Raw genomic sequence first — 24,864 nt, 5'->3', positions numbered from 1 at the left:
GAGGAAAGCGTGTGAGGCGGTAGGACCTCCTTCAGCCTGCAGTTGCTTCTCCAAGAGGTGATGCTGGTTTGCATTGCCATCACTGGCACTAAATGGATGGTCTCACCCTGACCTCCAAAGCACTGGAACGTCCTCACATGTCAGCTGATGGAACTGAAATCCTGGGAGGAAAGTGCTTTTTCCAGGGTCACACAACCGGCCATGGACTCTGACCACAGTCTGTGGCACTAACAGATGCTCGGTGCCACTTGAATTTTCGCTGAATTCCAGAAGGTGCTGGGTGTCTCCAACTTACCTTCTTGCTAGGGTGACCAACTGTCCATGCTTGCCCAGGACCGAGAGGGCTCCTGGGGGTGCAGGACTGTCAGTGTTAAGATGAGCTGGTCACCCCCCTTCTTGTACACATTGCCCTTTCCATAGATTGTGGTAGTCACCTCATCCCAACCTGACAGTATGTTTGTGCTGATAGATTGGAGAGAGAAGGGAAGCAATGGGGAAGACTGTGGTCTGAAGGAGATGAAGGTTGAGTGTTGACTGGGGCAAGTCTCACTGGCAGAAAGACCTACCTGGAGCTGCCTTTGGCTGGTTGCACTAGAAAAATTTAGAAAACGCTATCATGAGGGAGGCATGTTTCTGTGGGTCTGGGGTCCAGGGCTTTGCATCTGCTCATTACACAAAAGCTGACTGAGTACGGACAATGTGCCAGGCCCTGTGGATGTGGCTGTGAACAGGAAAGACATGAGGACTGCACTTCCAGAGCTTGTGGCCCAATGGGGAATACAGGCAGCAAATAGAACAATGGACCAAAACATCACAAGTGCTCCACCAATGGCAGCCCGTCAGCTCCTTCCTCCTTTCCCAGCCGCATGCCCGGTGTTTGCCTTGGGACATTGCTGCTCCTGCTGTCCAGGAGCCTGGGGACTCTCCCTCCTTTAGATGCTGCCCTTGGGCCTGTGACCTGATGTCTAGCCATGCTAAGTGTGTGGTCAGCACCGTCCAGGCTCAGGTGAGGGGCACAGTGGCTCTCCTGCTCAAGCAGGGACAGTGGGACCCACATCACATGAAGGTGGGACACTCGAGGGTTGTCTAGCAGAGCAGCTAAATGATACGGACTGCCTGGCTTTGACTCCCAGCAAGGGCTCTTACTGACTGTGGGACTCTGAGCAGATTACTTGCCCTCTCTGTGCATCATCTGTAAAGTAGAGCTGATAACAGCATCCCCCTCTCGGTGTCACTGTACAGATTGACTGGGTTTGTGTCTATAAAGCCCTGGGATAATAAGGGCCGCTTGCTCGTATTACAGATAAAATGCAGCTTGACCAAATCTATCCACCTGGCTGTGGTGGTTCTTTCTGTTTCTTCCTCAAACAACTTGACCCAGTTCTCTTGGTAACTCTTGGGGTCTGGGAAGAAAAAGCTACTAATTTTTCTGTTTTTTTGAGACAGAGTCTTGCTCTGTCGCCCAGGCTGGAGTGCAGTGGTGCGATCTCGGCTCACTGCAAGCTCCGCCTCCTGGGTTCACACCATTCTCCTGCCTCAGCCTCCTGAGTAGCTGGGACTACAGGTGCCCGCCACCACGCCTGGCTAACTTTTTGTATTTTTAGTAGAGACGGGGTTTCACCGTGTTAGATAGGATGGTCTCAATCTCCTGACCTTGTGATCTGCCCACCTTGGCCTCCCAAAGTGCTAGGATTACAGGTGTGAGCCACCGCGCCCGGCTTTTTTTTTTTTTGAGATGCAGTCTCTTTTTTTTTTTTTTCAGAGAGTCTTGCTCTGTCACCCAGGCTGGAGTGCAGTGCATGATCATGACTCACTGTAGCCTTGACCCTCCAGGCTCAAGTGCTCCTCCCACCCCAGCCTCCTGAGTAGCTGGAACTACAGGTGCACACCACCATGCCTGGCTAATTCTTTAATTTTTTTTTTTTTTTTTTAGAGATGGGGTCTTACTATGTTGCCCAGGCTGGTCTCAGACTCCTGGGCTCAAGTCATCCTCCTGCTTCTGCTTCCCAAAGTGTTGGGATTACAGGTGTGAGCCACTGCACCTGGCCACTAAGGTGTTTTGAATATCCATTTTGCTGAATCTGAGTTTTGGGACTCTGTATCATTACACAATTCAGTAAGTGTTGGTTCCAGGAAGCCAACAATTTTGAGGCCTGAGGGATATCACTGTGGTTTTCAGCCATCTCATCTGGTTGAACTCCTGAGTGGGTAGGCAGGGGGAGGGGGTGAGAATGGGGAGAGACCCCATTCAGGTGGCTGTGTGAAGTGTTCTTGTTCCCACGGGCAGCACAAAGAACAAGTGTGACAAAAATGAGGGAACTTACTTCCTCTTGGAGGGAGGGTTGTGTGGAGAGCAGCGGTCTGTGTGTGCTGAAGGAGATGGGTGGGTGGGGGAACAAAGGCCGAAGGACTAGGCCAGCTTCATGGGTGTTTGGCCTGTGCAGTCACACAGAGCCCCGAGCTCAGCAGGGCCTGGCGCTTGGTTTCATGTGTGGTGGTTCTTGACATTCTTAATCATTTTTGAATGAAGAGCCCCGTGCTTTCGTTTTGTGCTGGGCCCTACGACTGCTGGAGCTGGTCCTGCGGGAGGGTGAGAATGCCTGCGGTGATGAAGCCGAGAGGCTGAAAGCCCCAAGCTCTAGCTATAGTGGTAGAAAACTCACCATGGAAAGTTAATGACTCGTCACCCGTTCAGCGACGACAGTGATGAAGCACCAGTGCTCAAGTCCTAAATCAGACCCTGTATCAGGCAGTGAGGTCATCGTTTCCAGGGCAATGAACAGCTGCAGCCCAGACAGCAGGCAGCAAGCATTTCTGGAAGGGGCCCTGTCCGGCCCCAGGGATTGGTTTCCTGGCTGGGCATGGCCAGCTAAAAGCCACCTCTGTGCGTTTTGCCTCTTGTTCTGTGGCAGGGGTGTCCAATCTTTTGGCTTCCCTGGGTCACATTGGAAAAAGAAGAATTGTCTTGGGCCACACATATAAAATATACTAACACTAGTGATAGCTAGTGAGCTTTAAAACATTAGCAAGAAAGCCTGATAATGTTTTCAGAAAGTTTACAAATTCATGTTGGGCTGCATCGACAGCCATCCTGGGCTGCGTGTGGCCCACAGGCCGCAGGTTGCACAAGCTTGGTGTACAGAGTCCAAAGGGAGTTAAGTCCTATCTGGCCACAAGGTGAGGCTCAGAATTTGGTCTAGGGAAGGCTGGTGGGACATGGTCTTGGGCAGGACTGGGGAGGGGTAGGGGTGTAGCTCTTAGTCTGGGATCAATAGGACTTGGGATAGAATCCCAAATCTGGAAGAGGGTCTTCACCTCTCTCGGCTTCAGTTTCCTCACTGGTACACCAAGAGAAAACCGTAGTGCCTAATTTCCTGGTTCATTATGAAAATAGAGATGCTACTTATATATATGGAACTACCTTGCATGGTTCCTGGCACAGGATGCTCAGTTATTGTTCACAGTTCTTAATGGCCAAGTTCCAGTGGCACAAAGGACAATGCCCAAAGGGCAGTGCCACAAGCACAGTGAATTCATTCCTATTCTGATTTGGCTGTCAGCCTGGCAGGCTTCAGCTAGATGCTTGTGCACTCAGAGGGCCACCCAATTCCTTGGACAAATCCCGTTTCCCAGGCCCACTTGACGGATGTAGGAGACTGAGCAGGGCATGGCTTGGGAGTCCTCACAATGGGGAGGGCCAGCTCATCCACCTCTGAGAGTGGGGAATGAGGGGGCGCCTGGAAGCAGGAGCTGAAGGGCAGACTTTGTCCCCTCCGGCCCTGCTGGTACATTCTGGCTCCAGACCTTAGCTGCATGAAGTTTCTCCTGGAATACTCTGGTTAGAGCAGGGAGTGGTGGTGCAGCCCTGAGCATCCCAGGTTGAGGCAAGCCAAGTTCTTTTGCTGCTGGTCATGGGCAGAGCTACGACAGAGCTGAGCCCACTGACTCTATTAGCCAGGCCCCTCTCTTCTTGACAGAGTACCTGGGGACCCCTGGCCACAGTCTCACTTGTGGAAGAGGCAGGCTGGTTGTGGCAGTGGCTATGTTCATTACTCTGTAGATGGCCAGGTGGGAACAAGTAACTTGTCCCAGCTTCTTGTTTCAGCCATCAGTTTCCTCTCCTCAATCTCTTCCTTTCTAAACGGACCTCCACAACCCCAGAGCTGTCTTGCACCTCATCCCTCTACTCTGTTTTACTCTGGGACCTTCCCTAGGGAAAGCCCATATGACCCTAACTGTTAAACCAGGTGCCCCAGGGATCCTGAGGCCCCCACGGCTCTATTTCTCCTGCCCCATGCTCTCCTCCTGGTGTGCAGCTTGAATTGTTTACTGAACTTTCGTGTCCTCAGCAAACAAGACATTCCTGGTCCTGGGTACTGAGCAGTTCCTTGCTTTTCATTTTTCTCATTTCATTTTTCTCTTTCTACTAGCTTCTAAATAATTTTTCTTATATATATGCCTTGATTACCTTAATATATGCATACTGTAAAGTTAATACCTTATTTCGAGGTGATACTAAAAATACATTGAACTAGTGGGATGATACTATAAATTAATGTATCAACTAACATAGGTCAGAAATTAAACATAAATTCTCATTTACCTCTATTCCTGGGAAATAAAGAAATTAAGAAAAGAAAAAAACATTAAAAACCCATTTAGGCCGGGCGCGGTGGCTCAAGCCTGTAATCCCAGCACTTTGGGAGGCCGAGACGGGCGGATCACGAGGTCAGGAGATCGAGACCACCCTGGCTAACACGGTGAAACCCCGTCTCTACTAAAAACACACACACACACACAAAACTAGCCGGGCGAGGTGGCGGCACCTGTAGTCCCAGCTACTTGGGAGGCTGAGGCAGGAGAATGGCGTGAACCTGGGAGGCGGAGCTTGCAGTGAGCTGAGATCTGGCCACTGCACTCCAGCCTGGGTGACAGAGCGAGACTCCGTCTCAAAAAAAAAAAAAAAAAAAAAAAAAAACCCATTTAATATCTAGCTAAACTGTACAAATCATGAAAGTGCTTATAACTGATGTAAGCTGTAACATAAATTATCAAATCATTTTATCAGCAATTCAATGAAGCTCCTATTGGAATCATGATTTGACATGGGGACACATCAGAGTCTTCTAACTTGCTCACTAAACTGATAGACATTGGCTGGGCATGGTGGCTCACACCTATCATCCTTTCTTTCTGGCTGCTATCAAGACTTTCCCTCATACTTTGTTATTCTGTAGTTTCACAATAATAAGACTAATCTTGATTTTTTCTCTCCCTTCTCTCTGTCTTTCCTGCATTGCATTTTTGGGATTTCTCATTCTGAGAAGTCTCCTATGTCTCAATACTTCTAGAAATTTATTTGCAATTGTCTTGTGGAATATTCCATTTTTTCCCCTTTGCTCTATCATATCTTTCTGGAATTCCATTTAGATACATATTAGGACTTACTGTGGTATCCTACAAGTTACTTGATTGTTTTTTCATTTTTTAAAGTCAATTTAGTTTCCAGCTTTGATTTGTCATTTTTAATGGTTCATTGCTTTTTGCTGATAGTTTTAAGGTTTTTTTTTGGTCATATTATATACACTTGTTTTATGTTCTTTTTCTGATAATTTCAGCAGCTGAAGGATTTAAGGGACTGATTCTGGTATCTGTTGTTTCCGCTGGCTCTTACTTCTGGTGCCTTGCTTCCCCTTTGTGAGATTTTTGACTGTTGGCTGATATTTCTTGGAACTCTATCTGTGGGAAGTCTTTGGAGGTGACAGAGGTCAGGACACTTTATAATGACTATCTTCTAAAGGGAAGCACCTCTTTCATGGCTCCAGTTCTCAGATGGAGTCTGATGACCCTGTTTCTTCCCCCTGCCTGATGGCTTCCTATTGTTACTAGTCCCTGGTGTCCCAACATTCTTTGTTAGTTCACTTAGCCTACTTTGTAAATGGTCCTGTCTTTGAAAAGCTTCTTCAAAAATCTCAACTGAGCATATTGTCTCTTTCCTGCTGGGACCTTCAGTGATATAAGTCTATATAAATAACACTTAATATAAACTTTCAAGTAAGTTTAGGCAGATATAATTATGAGGCTGGGAGATGTGTTTCAAAACGATATGTCCAGAGATGAGTGGAATGCAGGAAAATCTTGCTCCCCATCTCCATAACCCCCCCTCGGCCCCTCAAAGGAAGCCACAACACCCTCTCCTAGGAGATCATCATTCTATACTCCCTTTCAGGCCCATAATTACCACCACCTTCCTCCCTATCCTTCCCTCTTGTTTACCTTGGAGAGCCACAAAGTGAGGGAGGTGCACAGCTTCCACGGCTCCGGGCTCAGCCTTGATGTCCAACAGAGGCCCTGCCACCATCCAGCTGTGCTGTGGGTTGATCTCACCCAGGAACTGGTCCCACACACAGAATTCAATCTCAGTGGTCACCGCTTCTCTCACCACAAAGCAGAGACCCGTGTTGGGCCAGCGGTAGGAGCCAGCTACAGGGAAGTGAACTCTGGGAAGAAGAGGGAGAAGCAGACACTTATTGCACGAACTCACTGAGCACCTGCTGGATGCCAGACCCCATGCAGGGGCTTGCAGATACGGTACAGGGGCTTCAAGCCCAGACTTCAGAATCAGATGGACTTGCATTTTAGTCCTGGCTCTTCTGCTCTTGACTGTGGATCCCTGAGCAAGTCATTTAACCTTCCTGTTTTTGGTTTCCTCATCTGTCAGTAAGAGTAATTGTAGCTCCCACCTCCTAGTTGTGAGAATAAGTGACTCAATGCATGCTCACAGCTTAGTACATGCCTGGGAGCAGTGAACTGTTTCTACTATGTTGATGATGGCAATGATGGTGATGATGAAATAACAAGTGTTCATATATGTAAAGGGCCTATTTACCAACAATTAATAACAATATATGTGCTAAGATTTCTATCTATCTATCTATCTATCTATCTATCTATCTATCTATCTATCTATCTATCTCTATCTGTCTATATCTATCTCTATCATCTCTATCTCTATCATCTATCTCTACCTATCTCTATCTATCTATCTATCTATCTATCTATCTATCTATCTACCTACCTACCTACCTACCTATCTATCTATATCTCTATCTATCTATCTCTAGATCTATCTATCTATCTCTATCTATCTGTCTCTATCTCTTCTGCTCTTGACTGTGGATCCCTGAGCAAGTCATTTAACCTTCCTGTTTTTGGTTTCCTCATCTGTCAGTAGGACTAATTGTAGCTCCCATCTCCTAGTTGTGAGAATAAGTGACTCAATGCATGTTCACAGCTTAGTACACGCCTGGGAGCAGTGAACTGTTTCTACTATGTTGATGATGGCAATGATGGTGATGATGAAATAACAAGTGTTTGTATATGTAAAGGGCCTATTTACCAATAATTAATAACAATATATGTGCTAAGATTTCTTTCTATCTCTATTATCTATCTATCTAATCTATTTCTGTCTATATCTATCTCTATCATCTCTATCTATCATCTATCTCTACCTATCTATATCTATCTCTATCTATCTCTATCTCTACCTCTATCTATATCTATCTCTATCTCTGTCTGTCTATCTCTATCTATCTCTATATCTATCTATCTCTATCTATCTCTATATCTATCTATCTAATTTATATCTCTATCTATCTTCATCTATCTATCTGTCTATCTCTATCTATCTATCTCTATCTATCTCTATCTCTCTCTCTTTGGAAATATGGTCTCACTCTGTTGCCCAGGCTGGAGCACAGTGGCCTGATCTTGGCTCACTGCAGCCTGGAAATCCCTGGCTTAGGCGACTCTCCCACCTCAGCTCCCTGAGTAGCTAGGACTACAGGCACAAGTTACCATGCCCAGCTAATTTTTTGGGTCATTTTTGTAGACACAAGGTTTTGCCATGTTGTCCAGGCTGGCCTTGAACTCCTGGACTCGTGATCCTCCTGCCTCGGTCTCTTAAAGTGCTGGGATTATAGGCATGAGCCAGTGTGCCTGGCCATATGTGCTAATATTAATGCTAAACCCTTAGAATTGAAAACAACACGTTTATAGAGATCAGAAGTGATTTTCCCAAGGCTCCTCATGTGGGTTAACAGTGGGTCCCGGGATGCCCCAGCTTCTGTAGGTGTGAGTTGGGAGTGATACTGTCTCCTGGTTGAGATGATGTCTGTGGCAGTGTTTGGCAAGTGGTAACATGTTATATAAGAGATAATGAGTATGACTATAGACAATTACTACTAGTGCGACTGTAAGCCCTGGGAGGGCAGGCCTGCCATATTCATCTTAGGGTTCCCAGCTACTAGTACAGTCCTTAGCTCATTAGCAGCTGTTAATAAAACAGGAGGATACAGATTAAGAGAGTTAGTGAGATTTAAGAAATATAACAAACAAAATACAATGAGTGGACCTTGTTTGGATCCTGATAAGGACACACCAACTGGCCAGGTGCGGTGGCTCACACCTGTAATCCCAGCACTTTGGGAGGCTGAGGAGGGTGGATTGTCTGAGGTCAGGAGTTCGAGACCAACCTGTCCAATATGGTGAAACCCCGTCTCTACTAAAAATACAAAAATTTTTATTTTTCACACGTGGTGGCGTGTGACTGTAGTCCCAGCTACTAGAGAGGCTGAGGCTGGAGAATCGCTTGAACCTGGGAGGTGGAGGTTGTAGTGAGCCAAGATTGTGCCATTGCACTCCAGCCTGGGCGACAGAGCGAGGCTCCATCTCAAAACCAAACCAAACCAAACCAAACCAAACCAAACCAAACCAAACCAAAACACCAACTTTAAGAACACGTTTTAGACAATTGAGCAATTTGAATATGGATTGGGGATTACATGAAATGAAAGATTTATTGTCAGCTTTGTGAGATGTTATATTGGCATGGTAGTTATGTTATGGAAGAAAGGGTTTTTATTTTTGTTTTTTGAGATGTGTAATAAAATATTTAAGGGTAAAATCACCTGACATCTTGGATTTAAAATATTGTAACAATAACAAAGAGGGGGAAAGTGAACAGCTGAAATGAATTTGGCAAAACAGTGGCTGAAGCTGGGTGATGGGTACATGGAAGCTCCTTGTACTGTCTATTTTTGTGTATGTTAGAAAATTGTAAGTTTCATAAGAAAACTTTTTCCATCATGAAAAGCACACACCCGGTGTTTCAGCCCTGTCTCTGCCTGTTGTCTGGGCAAGAGGAGGGGACCCAGTGGCGAGTGTGGGTTGGGGGGAACTGACTGACTGTGGGGACGCAGGATGGGCAGTGGGGTGGGGGAGGCCAGCCTGGGACCAGCAGAGCCCCCTCACTCACCGGTACAGGCTCCTTTCTTTGTCAACTACCTCAGTAGCCACAGGCCCCGTGGGGCCCCAGAAGTCGTCGTCAGTCCCCAAAGGCGTATCCTGGTCCCCTAGAGAGGCAGGTGAAGGCAGGCACAAGGGTTCCACCTGTTCTACCTCTGGGGAGCTTCCCTCTGAAACAGCAAGGCCGCGGTCAGCTCCTGATTCTCTCGCTTGGCCTCCCCCAGCCCCTATGGCTGCACTGTAAGGGGCCCTTCCCAAGGCCGGCCTGCCTGGACCATGGCAGGGAGTGTGTCTGCAGCTTCTGCTCCTGCTCCTGGCTGCCTGCCTGCTGTCTGGGGAGCCCCACTCCAGTGCCTCCAGCCCAGCCTCCGCCCATCTCCCCTTCCCCACTGGAACAGAAGTGCCACTCTTCCCAGCATGCCTAGGTGGGCAGGTTGAGAGGAACATGGTTCAAAAGATGAAAGGGGCCAGGCACCGTGGCTCTTGCCTGTAATCCCAGCACTTTGGGAGGCCTTGGCAGGAAGATTGCTCCAGTCCAGGGGTTTGAGATCAGCCTGAGCAACGTGGGAAGACTCGGTTTCTATAGAAAGAAGAAAAATATCAGCCAGGCACTGTGGTGAGCGTCTGCAGTCCCAGTTCTACTCAGGAGGCTGACGTGGGAGTGTTGTTTGAGCTCGGGAGGTTGAGGCTGCAGTGAGCTGTGAACATGCCACTGCACTCCAGCCTGAGCAATAGAGTGAGACCCTGTTTTTTTTTTTTTTTTTTTTTTTTTTTTAAGATGGCAGGGCCAAGATGGAGATGTGATTCCCAGGCCTTGGCAGTCAAGAATGGGAGACTGGACCCCGGTTCAGGGTTTGATACATGCCACAGACGTTCTGGAGAGGGGCAGCACCCACCGGTGGGTGTAGGAGGGGGGGAAACAGAAATCCAGCCAGTTCCTAGAAGTGGGAGCTCTCTCATCAGGGTAGCACCTTCTTAGGTAGGAAACCTGCCCCGTCCCACATCAGGGGCAGAAGGATGGAGGGAACGACCTCCCACAGCTGACCTCCCCAACCCGTCATGATGCCCCCAGCCTCGCCCCTTCAAACTACCTGATCTGAGTCTCTGCCGCTTGAGTGAGGACGTGCTATTACTCGTCTCTCCTGTACCCAGGCCCTCATTAGGGATCATCTCAGTTGGTTTCCTGGACAAAGAATTGTTCATTCTGCCTGAGATCTTGGAGGAAGCAAGGGCTGCCTGCATGACATTCCCACTAAAAATTCAACTCCTCCTTGGGCCAGGTGCAGTGGCTCACGTCTGTAATCCTAGCACTTGGGGAGGCCGGGATGGGTGGATAGCTTGAGCTCAGGAGTTCGAGACCAGCCTGGGTAACATAGTGAGACTTCCCCACCTCATCTCTGCCAAAAATACAAAAATTAGCTGGGCATGGTGGCATGCACCTGTATCCCAGCTCCTTGGAAGGCTGAAGTGGGAAGATCACTTGAGCTCAGGAGACAGAGGTTGCAGTGAGCTGAGATTATGCCACTGCACTCCAGTCTGGGTGACAGATCCAGAACCTGTCTCAGACAAAACAAACACAAAAACTCCACCCGGATTTGAACTAAATCCTGTGGTTCTTCTGTGGTCCCTGTCTCTGAGCAGCCTCCATCCACCCATGCACCCAGGCTAGGGGGGGGTGTGTCATCCCAACTCCCTCCACGCCCACCCTAAGAGCCGATCACCTTGACAACACCTCCCAAATAGCTCTTCTTTCTATTCTCTTCTCTCCACCTCCATGACCTCCACCCGAGTCCCAGGCCCTGGCCTCCGTGGCCCGCACCACTGCAGCATCCTCGGAAACAGTAGTGGCTGAAACGCGGTGGCTCACGCCTGTAATCCCAGAACTTTGGGAGGCTGAGGTGGACAAATCACTCTGAAAGGTCTCCCTGCTTCTGCTCGGGTCCCTCTGCCGCCCATTGTCTACATAGCAGCCAATCTTAAAATAGGAACCTGCCCCATCACTTGGCTGCTGCAGCCCTGTAATGTCTCTTCATTGCTTCAGGGGGAAAATGGAAAGTTTTTAACATGGTCCAAAAGGGCTTGCTGGGGCCTCTGTCACCCTCTAATGTCACCTGGGCCACTTTTTCCTTGCTCACTGACCTCTAGTCCATTGGTTCTCAAACTCTTTGTGCTTAACGATCATCTGGAGGGCTTGTTAAGACACAGATTCGGCCGGGCGTGGTGGCTCACGCCTGTAATCCCAGCACTTTGGGAGGCTGAGGAGGGCAGATCACAAGGTCAGGAGCTTGAGACCAGCCTGGCTAACATGGTGAAACCCCGTATCTACTAAAAATACAAAAATTAGCTGGGTATGGTGGCGGGCGCCTCTAGTCCCAGCTACTCTGGAGGCTGAGGCAGAAGAATGGCTTGAACTTGGGAGGCAGAGGTTGCAGTGAGCCGAGATCATGCTATTGCACTCCAGCCTGGGTGATAGAGTGAGACTCTGTCTCAAATACCACACAGATTCCTGGGCCCCACCCCGGAGATTCTGGTTCAGCGGGTCTGGGGTGGGGCCTGAGAATTTGCAGTTCTATCGAGCTCCTGGTGAGAGTAACACCGACGCTGCTGGTCCATGGACCACACTTTGAGTAGCTGCTCCTGACGCCTGGCCTCCCATTCCTCCAGGGGGCTACACTCTTTTCTCTCTCAGAGCCTCTACTTCTGCCGGGACTCCATCCCTTCCTAGGCCCAGCCAACCTGTCCTGTCTTTCAGAGCTCAACCCAGCTCCTCTTGACCAGGTCAAATAGGCCCACTGGTACATGCACTGACCCCAGGTGCATTTGCGCAGATACTTGTGGGATAACCCATGCCTGTCTCCCTGCTGGACTAAGTTCCTGGAGGTTGGGCCGTGTCTGTCTTGTTCACTGCTGTGTCCTCAGATGCCAAAATAGTGCCTGACACATAGTGAGTCTGCAGGGAATGTTTGTTCTATGAATGAATGACTCCTCTTCAACCTAGGAGCTCTTTTTCTTCCATTTCAGGTGAGCCACTGCAGCCAGGAACCTGGGGACAGATGTCCTTCATGGTCAGGTAGAAATGCACCCACCTGGGAGAATGCGGGAGCTGCAGCAGATTCCTCGGGGAAGGGAAGATGGACTTTCCTGGTCCTGGGGCTTGCCCCTCAAGTCAGGGGTGTGTGTGGTGGTGGTGGTGGTGAGGGCCGTGGGTGATGGTGATGGCGAGGGTGGTCTTTTTCCCAGGGCACAGGCTCTCTCTGTCTTTGTCTCCCTCTTGTGGTCATTGCTTTCATTGTTCCAAACCTTCTCTGTTCTTCAAGGAAGGATTCCCGGACTAGAGGCCATTTGGTATCATGCTGTGCTGGGTCCAGGGGATTCGCTGGCTCACCCACCCACTGACTTTTTCTTGTTCTTTTTTTTCTCTTTTTGAGATGTTGTCTCGCTCTGTCGCCAAGGCTGGACTGCAGTGGTGTGATCTCGGCTCACTGCAACCTCTGCCTCCTGAGTTCAAGTGATTCTCCTGCCTCAGCCTCCTGAGCAGCTGGGATTACAGGCGCCTACCACCACACCCAGCTAATTTTTGTATTTTTAGTAGAGACAGCGTTTCACCATGTTGGTCAGGCTGGTCTTGATTTCCTGACCTCGTGATCTGCCTGCCTTGGCCTCCCAAAGTGCTAGGATTACAGGTGTGAGCCACCATGCCCGGCTTTTTGTTTTTTTTTTTGAGATGCAGTCTCGCTCTGTCACCCAGACTGGAGTGCAGTGGTGCCATCTCGGCTCACTGCAGCCTCCATCTCCCGGGTTCAAGCGATTCTCATACCTCAGCCTCCTGAGTAGCTGGGACCACAGGCACCCACCACCACGCCTGGCTGATTTTTTAGTCCACTTACTTTTTCATGTTTTCCTCTCCTTGTTTGTCTAACGTAAGAGTTTAAGCAGGGGGGGATTTGATTCTATTTGCACTGACAAGCGCACCTCATTCTGGCTGCTGCAGTTTCTCAGTTTCTCCCTGGCTGTGTTGGTCTCTCACCCCAAGGCTCTTTCCCTGTCTCCTGCTCAGCCCTGGGCCTGGATCAGCCAGAGGGAGTTCTGGGGCCACCCCTTACCATGTGCTGAAGATGAGCAGCTGAGGTTTCTTCTGCTCCAGGGCCCTCAGCTCCTGCCTCATCTCATCACTCAGAGTCGTCTGGTCCAGCCTGAAAGCACAAAGGGAGACGGGTCCTCCTGGGATCTCCCATGTTGTCCCCAGGTCCCCAGGGCCCAGAATCCCGGGACCTGCCACCTTCTGGAGGAGCGGCCACAGGGTGCGTTCCCTGGGAGCCGGGCTCAGAGGGGGAGGGTACCGTGAGGAGATTCGCTGCAGTGCGTTCTTGGGTCAATGCCAGGGCAAGGGAAGGGAGGGAATCGGGGAGACGTGGGCTGCGAGGCAGTCTCCATGGAGGCCTCAGCCGACTCTGGGAGATGATCCTTTAGAGCTGTTTAAAGGAGTTGGGTTGAGGGGCCGGGCCTTTCTACTGAAACACTGGCCAGTCGTCAGACGTGGGCCTCCCCAGGAAGGAGACGTGGCCTTGGGTGAGGTGGCTGTCACTGGCAGAAGCTGTCCCTGTAGCCGGCTGCCAGGGATTTCCCCATGGCCTCAAAATCCCAGGCCTGGGTCCTGGGCTTTTCTTCCCAGTGGTCGGAAGTTTTGCTGGGAAGAGAGAGTCCTGGTTCCGCCGTCCTCCCAGGCCTTGTGGTCTGGGGTTTCTGCCAGATGTGGGATGCTGATTGTCTTCTCTGGGTCTCTGTCCTCTGTCACGTAGGATGCATCAATCCTGCCCTGCCTGTTCTGAGGCCCAGACGAGGAGGAGGTGAAAAGACTCTGCCTCCTGCGAGGGCTCTGCATGCGTTCCCCTACTGCTGTTAGAGCTGTTGTGCCCCTGGGGAGGAGCGCAGCCCTTGAAGTAGAAGGTTATTCTTCTCAGCTAACTCCTGGCTCCAGGAGGGAAGGAGGTGGACACCTACTCGGGACTCTAGAGGGCAAACCCCCTTGGAAGCAGCCCAGGTTTGACAGGTAAGTGTTGAGCTGGGGCCTGAAGCCACATCTGCCTGCCCTGGCCAAGCTCTGGAGAGAGGCTCTTCGGCATAAGGGAGGTAGTGATAGCCAAAAATACTCAGTGGGGAGCAGCAGACTGGGGTACAAAGGTGCTGTGTCCTCGGATGGAGTTCCCATGGTTGTAAATGGCCAGTGTCAGCTACAGGAGAACCCAAATGTAGACTATTTCCGTTATTCTGCCTTGACCACTTCTTTAGGTTTGGGAGGCCTGGCTGAGGAAGGCCCGAGGCCCAGGCTTCCCGGACCCCCTCTGAGAAGGCTCTGGATGTGGGGGTTTGGAGCCCCTGTCTGCTCCCTGAGCATATGGCAGGGCCCCTGGCAGGAGCCATAGGTAAGTGTCAAGACAGAAGCCACCGGTGGGCTTGTTCTCAGGAGGTAGAGGGGAGTGGAAGTGGCCCAGAGATAGTGTGGGGGTGGCTCCTCGGGGAAGGGCGAGAATCTCTGGGGCCTACGGGATGGGAAATGAGGGCTGGGTGCTCACTCCACTCCGGCCGCTCAGGGTCCTTCAGCTCTCCGAGGTTCAAGCGCCCCTTTGTTCCAGGCCTTTCCCCACATCATCCCTTGGCCTGGACTACTCTCCCCAACTTGGCCTGGCTACCTATTCCTCCTTCAGACCTCAGCCTGACGTCGCTTTCTCAGGGAAGTCCTCCCTGGCCTTCCCTGAGAATGGGATTTTGATCAAATCCCATCCTCCCTCAATATTACATTCTCATAATACCCTGTACTTTCCTTTCTTAGCACTCCACAGAGCTCATAAATACAGACTTGTGCATTTACAGGTGACCAATGTCCATCTCCTCCCCACTAGAGTGGAAGCTTCAGGAGGGCAGGGCTCATGTCTGTTTGCTCACTATTGTACCCCAGGGCCTGGCCTGGTGCTTACACGTGGGAGGCACTCAGTGAATGAATGAATGAGTAAATGAAGGAATGAAGCACTGCCCTGGAGTGAGGGGAACCTGGGAGTCCCTTACAGCATGCGGCCTCAGTAACAGTTATCATTTGATCATGCCTGACTCTCTTCCCAGCACTGTCCTTGTTTTTATTTGATTAATTAATTAATTAAATTTTGAGACTGAGTCTCACTCTGTTGCCCAGACTAGAGTGCAGTGCTGTGATCTAAGCTCACTGCAACCTCCGCCTCCCGGGTTCAAGTGATTCTCCTGCCTCAGTCCCCGGAGTAGCTGGGGGTTACAGGCGCACACCACCATGCCCAGTTAATTTTTATATTTTTAGTAGAGATGGGGTTTCACCATGTTGGCCAGGCTGGTCTCAAACTCCTGACCTCAAGTGATTCACCCACCTTGGCCTCCCAAAGTGCTGGGATTACAGGTGTGAGCCACCACGCCCCGCCTGTCCTTGTTTTTATATACATTTTATTTCATTGCAGTCCATGAGGTGGGTATGATACTCCCATTCCACAGATGAAGAAACAGAGTTCCAGAGAATTTGGTGACTTGTCTAAGTCACACGGTGTAAGTTGTGGAGCTGGTAAGAAACTTGGGTTGACTATGCATTTATCAGTCCTTTTTCCTTCCCCTGTCCAACACCCTCCCAACCCTCTTCCCTGCCCTCTGCCCAGAAGGGACCTCCAGGACCTTACCCCAGGCGTGTGAGTTGGCAGGCAGGATGCCTGAGCCCCTCACACAGCAGTTGCACACCAGTGTTGCCCAGGTTGTTCTGCTGCAGGTCTAGCTCCATCAGGAGGGGGCTGGTGCTGAGCACAGAGGCCAGGTCCTGGCAGCAACCAGACGTGAGGCCACAGCTGACCAGCCTGCAGGAAAGATACACAGCAGCCCAGGTCATTGTCCTGAGGGTTTGCTCTTCAGGGTAACTAGGGTCTGATCTTCCTTCCTAGCATCTGTGGCCTTTTGAGGGTCTGGGGTGATATGCAGAGAAGATACAAACTAACCTGAGAGATTTTCACTTTCCTTTTGCAGCCATGGAACCCCTCAAGATGTCGGCACCCACCCTTTCTCAATCCTGTGTGGTTCACCTGATCCTGTCCCCTCACTCTGTCCACACTGATGAGTAAGTTACTCAACGTCCCACTTGTACACCTGGGTCTGTTTTCTCTCTCCTTTTTCTTTTTTTTTGAGATGAGATCTCGCTCTGTGTCCCAGGCCTCCCGAAGTGCTGGGATTACAGGTGTGAGCCACCACACCCGGCCAGTAGGGCCTTTTTAGAGGGCAAAATTAGCAACATGCCCTTTTCCCAGCAGTTCTATTTTTCGAAATGTAAGCTACAGATAATATACTGGGTCTCAGGACGCATGGGGGGATGGTAACTGCTGCACTGTTTACAGCGAACACTGGAGACAATCTGGCTGCTCATAACAGGCGATGGACAAAAATGATGGTACGTCCATGTAGTGAAATTCCACGCTGTGATTAAAAAGAACGATGTGACTTTGTATGTACTGATGTGGGACCGTCTCCAGCATATATTTTAACCGATAAAGCAAAGTGCAGGGCAGAGTTTGTGCTGTGATAGCATTTATGCCAGAAAAGGGCTATGTATCTGCTGTATGTTGTATATATGTAGGCTGTCTCTGGGGGATCCCCTGTCTGGGGATCCTCTGCTATTGGGGTCTCAGCCCTGCTTCTAGAACTGTTGGCTGCCCCAGCTGGATCTGCTCAGACCCAGCTGCAGTCCAAGCTTGTAAATGTCACAAAGCATTACAGGGCCTTCGCTAAGAGAGGGGACTGGGAAAACGGAAAACCAGGCTTTGATGTCAGACCTGGCTTCAAATCCTGGTGCAGCTACTTCCTGGCTATGTGGCCTTGGGAAAATAATGAACCTCTCCAAGACCCAATCTCGTCTTCTGTAGATATAGCGAGGATTCAATCTTACAAGTGTTACCGAGTTCCCAGCCGACCAGGGATCGCTGACCCCTGATGTTAGGATGGGATCCGCGTTGTCTTCCCTTCCCATGCTCCCCTTCCCATCAACTCTGATCAGGGTTACTGAGTGGGGAAGCAGGCAGTGGCCCTGGGAAAGGGAGAGGTTTGGCCTTAGGAAGAAGGAAGGGACGTGTGATGTGTGAACAAGGATCTCGCAAGGTGTAAACAAGGATCTTTCAGGGTTTGGGCAGAAACAAAAGAAGACCCGGAAGGCAGCCCCCTGAGCGGGTGTACAGAGGGGGATGTGTAACTTTGTGCATGGACGGAGGAGGCCCAGCAGGACCAGGAGAGGGAACTATTCACTCTTGTTTCTTTTTTCTTTTCTTTTTTGAGAAGAAGTCTCGCTCTGTCGCTCAGGCTGGAGTGTAATGATGTGATTTCAGCTCACTGCAATGCCCACCTTCTGTGTTCAAGTGATTCTCCTGCCTCAGCCTCCCTGAGTAGCTGGGATTACAGGTTCCCACCATCACGCCTGGCTACTTTTTGTATTTTTAGTAGAGACAAGGTTTCACCATGTTGGCCAGGCTGGTCTCAAACTCCTGACCTCAAGTGATCCGCCTGCCTCGACCTCCCAAAGTGCTGGGATGACAGGCATGAGCCACTGCGCCCGGACTTGTTTCTACATGGTAGTGGGGGATGGCTCTGTTCCCTCAGATGAGATAGAAAATCGAATTCAGTGGACACCAGTGATTTCAGCTCTCCATGGCAGAACCCCATGCCAAGGAAGAGGACCTGTTACTGGGCAGATCACAGCTGGTGGGAACAGGAGAGGGATAGAAAAACACTGCTGCAATCCTCATAGCTCTATGCAGTGGGCACTATGATCATCCTCCTCTGTGGCAGTCTGTGAAAATGGCCACAAATTCTGCCCCCTGTCCCCACCTAGCATTCATGCCCCTTGACTCAACTTGGCTTCTCTTGCTGTATTTGGAGCCTGGAGGCCCGCTCCCTCTGTCCAAGGGTGGATGAGTTTCCTCCTGAGCCTCTGCTCCCTGGCTGAGATCCTGCAGGCTCCTCCCACTCCCACAAAGCAGGTCTCACCTTCTCTCTGCCCTTACCCTCCACCTGCCTCATGGTGGCAGGTGGTTCCCTCCACCTCCCCCTGCCCACCAAGAACAATTACTGCAGTCGCTGTAGCGTGCAGAACGGCCAACTCAGTCTCTGGCAAAGGTATCTGGCTCCAGCATCCGTGAGCACATTGAAGCTCAGGTCCAGCACGGTCAGGTTCTGGTTGACTCTCAGCCCAGAGGCCAGGTCCTTGCAGTCCTCAGCTGTGAGGCCACAGCCGGCCAACCTGTGGAAGACACACACCCACGGTCTTGAGGTTACTTACCTGTTGATTCAACAAACACCCACAAGCACCCACTGATCACCTACTATGCGCCAGGCCTGTGGGTCAGGTAGAGGTTTAGAAAACCCTCCCAGGCCCCAGAAATGCACAGGGTACCTGGGGATAGACATAGAAACACATCATAGTTTTTTGATCCTTTTTAATTAAAACCCTCCAATTTCCCCACATTACTCAGAGTACAATTCAAGGTCCTTTTCCTGGTCTACAGGGCCCTGAGGACTTGGATCCTCATAATCTCTGTCCTCACCTTTTTTTTTTTTTTTTGAGACAGAGTCTCACTCTGTCGCCCAGGCTGGAGTACAGAGGCGCGATCTCGGCTCACTGCAAGCTCCGCCTCCCGGGTTCACGCCATTCTCCTGCCTCAGCCTCCCCAGTAGCTGGGACTACAGGTGCCCGCCACAACACCTGGCTAATGTTTTGTATTTTTAGTAGAGATGGGGTTTCACCGTGTTAGCCAGGATGGTCTCGATCTCCTGACCTTGTGATTCACCCACCTCAGCCTCCCAAAGTGCTGGGATTACAGGCATGAGCCACCGCGCCCGGCCCTCGCCTCTAATCTCTTTTAGCTCCATCCTCACTGCCCTTCTCTCTATTCCTTCCACACCCCAGGGACAGTTCCACCTAAGGCCTCTGCACCTGCTGCTTCTGCTGCACTTCTGCCCGGAACAATCTTCTGGCACTGATATCTCATAGTTTGCTCCTCCACTTGCGTCAGGTCTTTGCTCAGAAGGAAGTCGCTTTGGTGACATCTTGCCTCATCTCTCCACTTAAAATTGAACACCTGCCCCCAGACTCCCTGCTCTTTTCTGCTTTACTTTTCTCTACAGCTCATGTCACTCACAATATATTTTACTTTCTTATGTGGCTTCTTGTCCTCCCTCCCAACTAGAATGTGAGCTCCTTGAGGAAGGAATTTTGCCCACTTCCTTCCTTCCTCTCTTCCTGTTTCTCTCTCCTTCCTTCCTTCCTTCCTCTCTTCCTGTTTCTCTCTCCTTCCTTCCTTCCTTCCTTCCTTCCTTCCTTCCTTCCTTCCTTCCTTTCCTCTCTCTCTCCCTTCCTTCCTTCCTTTCTCTTTCTTTTTTCTCTCCTTCCTTCCTTCCCTCCCTCCTTACCTTCCTCTCTCGCTCTTCCTCTTTCTTTCCCTCCCTCCCTCCCTTCCTTCCTTCGTGTGAGATGCAGTCTTGCTCTGTCGCCCAGGCTGGAGTGCACTGGCATGATCTTGGCTCACTGCAACCTCCCTCCCCTGGGTTCAAGGGATTCTCCTGCCTCAGCCTCCTGAGTAGCTGGGACTACAGGTGCCAGCCACCATGCCTGGCTAATTTTTGTATTTTTAGTAGAGACAGGGTTTCGCCATGTTGGCCAGACTGGTCTTGAACTCCTGATCTCAGGTGATCTACCCACCTCAGCCTCCCAAAGTGTTAGGATTACAGGCATGAGCCACTGTGCCCAGCCCCATTTTCATTGCTAGTCATATCCCAGTGCCCAGAGCAGGGTCTAGCATATAGTAGGTGCTTAGTAAGTATGTAGTAAATAAATGAACGAAATAGTATCAGAAGAGGGGCACGTCAGGTACAGCTGAAGGCAGACGAATGAGTGATTGCCAAGGCAGGGAGGAAAAGGTGAGCCTTAAATGAGGGGTTCACTGAGGTGAGGGCGGAGGCGGGGGCACGTGTGGCTGGTAGGGCAGATGTGAAATCACAGCAGGCGGTTCGTATAGTAATGTTGGCATAAAGACTACCCAGCTAGAGAGAAAGTTTGAGGGTAAAGCTGGAAAATATCAAGACAGTGGTAGGTCTCGGATGTCACTGTAAGATGTTTAAACCTATTTTCCTGTGGCAGTGATGAACCCATGAAAGTTCTTGAGGACAGCAGTGACCTGGTCTCTACATTGCTTTAGAACAATCCCTGACAGAGATTGTAGTAAGCTGAGATCGTGCCACTGCACTCCAGCCTGGGTGACAGAGCGGGACTCCGTCTCAAAAAAAAAAAAAAAAAAAAAAGCAAGATCTCTGAGGGAGTGGAGGTGGCTGGGTGGGGAAAGGCGGGAGGCAAGGGGTCTTGCGGGGAGGATGAGCAATGGGGTCAGAGCAGTGACCTCGGGAGATGCCTCGAGTAGACCCTGTGGCACTCAGTGGAGTCCAGGGAGGCCTCTAGGTTGGATTCAGAGTAGAAGCTGCTGTCACTTACTGAGAAGGTAGATGTGAGAACAATGTCAGTTTCATTGGTGTATGACCAGGGTAGTTGCACAGGGCCCCGTGCTCAGAAGGACCTGGAACTGGCAGGGGTGTGAGGAGGACCCTTCTAGATTAGGGGGTTAATGCTCTGTGGTGGCCATCAACATTTCTTAAGGCCAATTTTGTCCTTAAATTTGTGTCTCGTAGGTGAAGTCTGACGGGACCATGGGGCCTCAGCCACCTCCTGCCACCTCCTGCCACCTCCCTCCTTTGCTCGGGGTGAGACAGTTCTTGGCCATACTGCATTTGAGGGTTGTGGGATCCCCACTCAACCTGCCCCTCAGCCCAGTGATTACTGCCACCCTTTATCTCTGGTGGGGGCCTGGATCAGGCATGGGTAGGTTGAGGTGGGGCATCCCGGGGTAGGGCAGGTGGCAGCCTTTCTCGATGTGGGCTGGCAGCATCATGGCACATTTGGTGATTTGGTGGGGGCCAGTCTCCCCCACCACTGATCTGGACAGCTAATGCATCCTGGCAACGCCCTGGAGGGTCTCCCATCTGCTTTAGGCTGGGGTGGTGGCCCATGGGAAGGACAGACATCTGGCTTGACATTTTACCCACTCTGGGGCATGTTGCCTGGGTCTGGTGACTTATGGGAGACGCAGCCTGCATCTGGTGGGCCATGTGCACATGCTTAGCTGTGGAGAGGCCTCCAGGCACCTTTGAGGGTCTGGACAGACACTGCTAGTGTCCCAGTGCCCAAGGGAATGCATCGTTAAATAGCAAATAAAAAAAACACTGGGATAGGTTGAGAGAGAAACTATGGAAGAAAGAAAAAGCTCTGTATCTTAGTACCTTTAACAGCACTTTCGTCCTGACTTTTGAGCTAGGACACTGCATTTGCATTTTGTACTGGGTCCTGAAAATGAAGCAGTTGGTTCTGAGAGGAGGCGCAGTTTGTTTTCAGTTAGGGAGGAGAGTCTAGGTAAGAATATGCTGAGTTTCAGGAGCCTCTGGGACATCGCCTCCAAACATCCCTGTCTCTCCTTGCTCTCACAAGACCTACTTTTCCCCTTTGTTTTTCTCTGACTTCCTTCTGGACCTTCCTATCCAACCTGGAATCTAAGGTCAGCTGTATTAAACCACATCCTGGCAAGGTGCGGTGACTCCTGCCTGTAATCCCAGCACTTTTGGAGGCCAAGGCAGGAGGATGGCTTGTGTCCAGGAATTTGAGGCTGCATTGAGTCATGATCACACCACTGCACTACGGCTTGGGTGACGGAGCGAAACCCCAATTCCCCCTGTCTCTCTTACACACAGACACACACACACAGGCACACACAAGACACACACAGGCACACACACAGACACACAGGCACACACAAGACACACACAGGCACACACCCAGACACACACAGGCACACACAGGCACACACAGGCACACACACAGACACACACACAGGCACACACACAGACACACACAGATACACACACACACAGACACAGACACACACACACAACAGACACACATACAGACACACACACACAGACACATATACAGACACACACACACAAACACACACATACACAGACACACAGACACACACACAGACACACACATATACAGACACACACAACAGACACACATAACAGACACACACACAACAGAAACACATAACAGACACACAGACACACATACAGACACACACGACATGACTCAGTATGTGGCATTGTAGAGCACTTGGCATTTTAGAGTGCACCAGGCCCTTGGTAATGTCTCCTTGGACAATCGCTGTCTTCCTTCTCTGCTCCCAACCCTGAGCTACAGAGTGTGGCTCAAGAAAGTCCAGACACAGCTGGCAGATGTGGCTCTGTGCTCACCGCCTGTGGCTAGCATCTCACAGCTGAGGGCCTTCTTCCCAGATGGCTGTCTCCTGCCAGCTCACTCTCTCCCTGGGTGGTCAGTTTTACCCACCTGGCTTATCTGATTTCCTGCTTGTTGACAAGCTCATTTTCACTGGGCATGTTCCTGCCCCCAGGACTCATCTCAGCATAAACAAATGCATCTCTCTTGGGGCTTTATTCATTTTTGAACAACTTACCATTACAAGCTGTGCTGTGTGGACTTCCCTTCTCCAGTCCTACCCACTCCCAAGCCCCAGTGAAGACCGTCGGTATTGGAACTCTGTGAGGAGGCTGAGGCCATCTGACCCTGGGCAGTAGTGACCCCAGTGGGCAGGTGAAGGGCACAGGCTTTGGAGCTAGAGAGAGATGGGTTCAAATCTTGCCTCTGTCAGTCACAAGTTGAAGACCATGGCAGATGTCTTTATCAAGTTTCAGTTCACTCATCAATATCATGGATCTGCCATGTCTATTGTACCAGCTGGCTGCAAAGATCCAAGGAGATCATGTATGCCACGTTCTTAGGGAAGCCCTGGCAAAAGGTTGGTGCTTAAAGGATGCTGCTGCTGTGGAAACCAAAACCCTCAATGTCCCTCCACCTCTCCGTCCTCAGCTGCCTGTGTCATCACATAGTCCTTTCTCTTCTGTCCCAGAGGAGGCCAAGGGTCCACCTTCATGTGTCTTTGATTCCACACCCTCTGTCTGGTCTCTCCCCTGACCTTGCCCTTTCCAGCATTCCTTTTTTGAGCTCTCCAACCCCACTCCCACCAATTTCTCCTTTGTCTGTGTAATGTGCTCAATTTTACATGCCATTAGTGAAAAAACCCCAGAATACTTGACACCAGCTTACTCAATGTATTTCAAGATAAATCCAAAAGTGAAATAAGCCAGACATAGAAAGAAAAACACTACATGGTCTCACTTGTGGGTGAAATATTAAAAAAGTAAAATACATACAAAGAAAGAATAAATGGTGGTTACCAGGGGCGAGGTGGGGGAGGAAATGGGGAGATGCAGGTAAATAAAAAAAATAGGAATATAATCGTTAGGACTTTGCTTGTGGGTCTTGGGTAGTCTGGCATCCAAGCATGTGTAAGGCTGTGTGTTCTTCCATGTGGAGACGTTTTTATTGTGGGAAATATTCACATTTGCCTGATCCAGATTTGGTAATCTTAGGCCACTTTTCTTTCTTTTTATGGTGCTACCCCCAGTGAGCCAGAATTAATCAGGCCCTGGCTTACCTGATACAGAGGAGGCAGGTGTTGGTGCTGGTCATGCCCTCACTGAGTTGTGTCCAGCTCTCCCACTGCTAACTATGTGAACTGGGAAAGTTGTTAATTTCTCTGAGCCTCTTAGGACAACTTAGGCACTAAGTACATAGCATACGTGATCGTAAGTATATAGCATACATGTCCTAAGTACATAGCATACATGACCCTAAGTACATAGCATATGTGACCCTAAGTACATAGCATACGTGACCCTAAGTATATAGCATATGTGATCCTAAGTACATAGCATATGTGATCCTAAGTATATAGCATACATGTCCTAATACATAGCATACATGACCCTAAGTACATAGCATATGTGACCCTAAGTACACAGCATACGTGACCCTAAGTACACAGCATACATGTCCTAAGTATATAGCATACATGACCCTAAGTACATAGCATACGTGACCCTAAGTACATAGCATACATGACCCTAAGTACATAGCATACATGACCCTAAGTACACAGCATACATGTGCTAAGTATGTAGCATACATGACCCTAAGTACATAGCATACGTGACCCTAAGTACATAGCATACGTGACCCTAAGTATATAGCATACGTGACCCTAAGTACACAGCATACATGTCTTAAGTATATAGCATACGTGACCCTAAGTACATAGCATACGTGACCCTAAGTACATAGCATACATGACCCTAAGTACATAGCATACGTGACCCTAAGTACATAGCACACATGTCCTAAGTACATAGCATACGTGACCCTAAGTACATAGCACACATGTCCTAAGTACATAGCATGTGTGACCCTAAGTACGTAGCACACATGACTGTAAGTACATAGCGTACGTGACCCTAAGTACATAGCGCACATATGACCCTAAGTACATAGCA

The 24,864-nt window shown here is 50.0% G+C and overlaps 1 protein-coding gene across 11 annotated transcripts in view; it reads right to left on the bottom strand.

Moving 5' to 3' along the window:
* The window catches only part of NLRP1 (NLR family pyrin domain containing 1), a 76,742-nt gene that overhangs the window by 26,030 nt on the left and 25,848 nt on the right, over positions 1 to 24,864 (bottom strand). For 7 of the 11 annotated variants that reach the window (XR_004054949.1, XM_030922963.1, XM_030922960.1 and 4 more), the window contains 7 exons: positions 18,425 to 18,595; positions 16,002 to 16,172; positions 13,413 to 13,502; positions 10,401 to 10,492; positions 9,785 to 9,889; positions 9,320 to 9,479; positions 6,277 to 6,500 (listed from right to left, as the gene is read on the bottom strand). Coding sequence is in view for 10 of the 11 variants with exons in the window: in XM_030922963.1 (XP_030778823.1) it covers positions 6,277 to 6,500; positions 9,320 to 9,479; positions 9,785 to 9,889; positions 10,401 to 10,492; positions 13,413 to 13,502; positions 16,002 to 16,172; positions 18,425 to 18,595 (1,013 nt within the window). In the remaining variant the exon portion in view is untranslated. Of the gene's footprint in view, positions 1 to 2,325; positions 2,581 to 2,663; positions 2,936 to 4,993; positions 5,751 to 6,276; positions 6,501 to 9,319; positions 9,480 to 9,784; positions 9,890 to 10,400; positions 10,493 to 13,412; positions 13,503 to 16,001; positions 16,173 to 18,424; positions 18,596 to 24,864 lie in introns of those variants that run through there. The other 4 variants (XM_030922967.1, XM_030922968.1, XM_030922969.1 and 1 more) reach the window with 4 other exon arrangements.

This window comes from Rhinopithecus roxellana, chromosome 19, assembly GCF_007565055.1.
Source record: "Rhinopithecus roxellana isolate Shanxi Qingling chromosome 19, ASM756505v1, whole genome shotgun sequence".
Lineage (NCBI taxonomy): Eukaryota > Metazoa > Chordata > Mammalia > Primates > Cercopithecidae > Rhinopithecus > Rhinopithecus roxellana.
The sequence above is the reverse complement of the archived record's forward strand: the minus strand, read 5'-3'. Positions and strand labels throughout refer to the sequence as shown.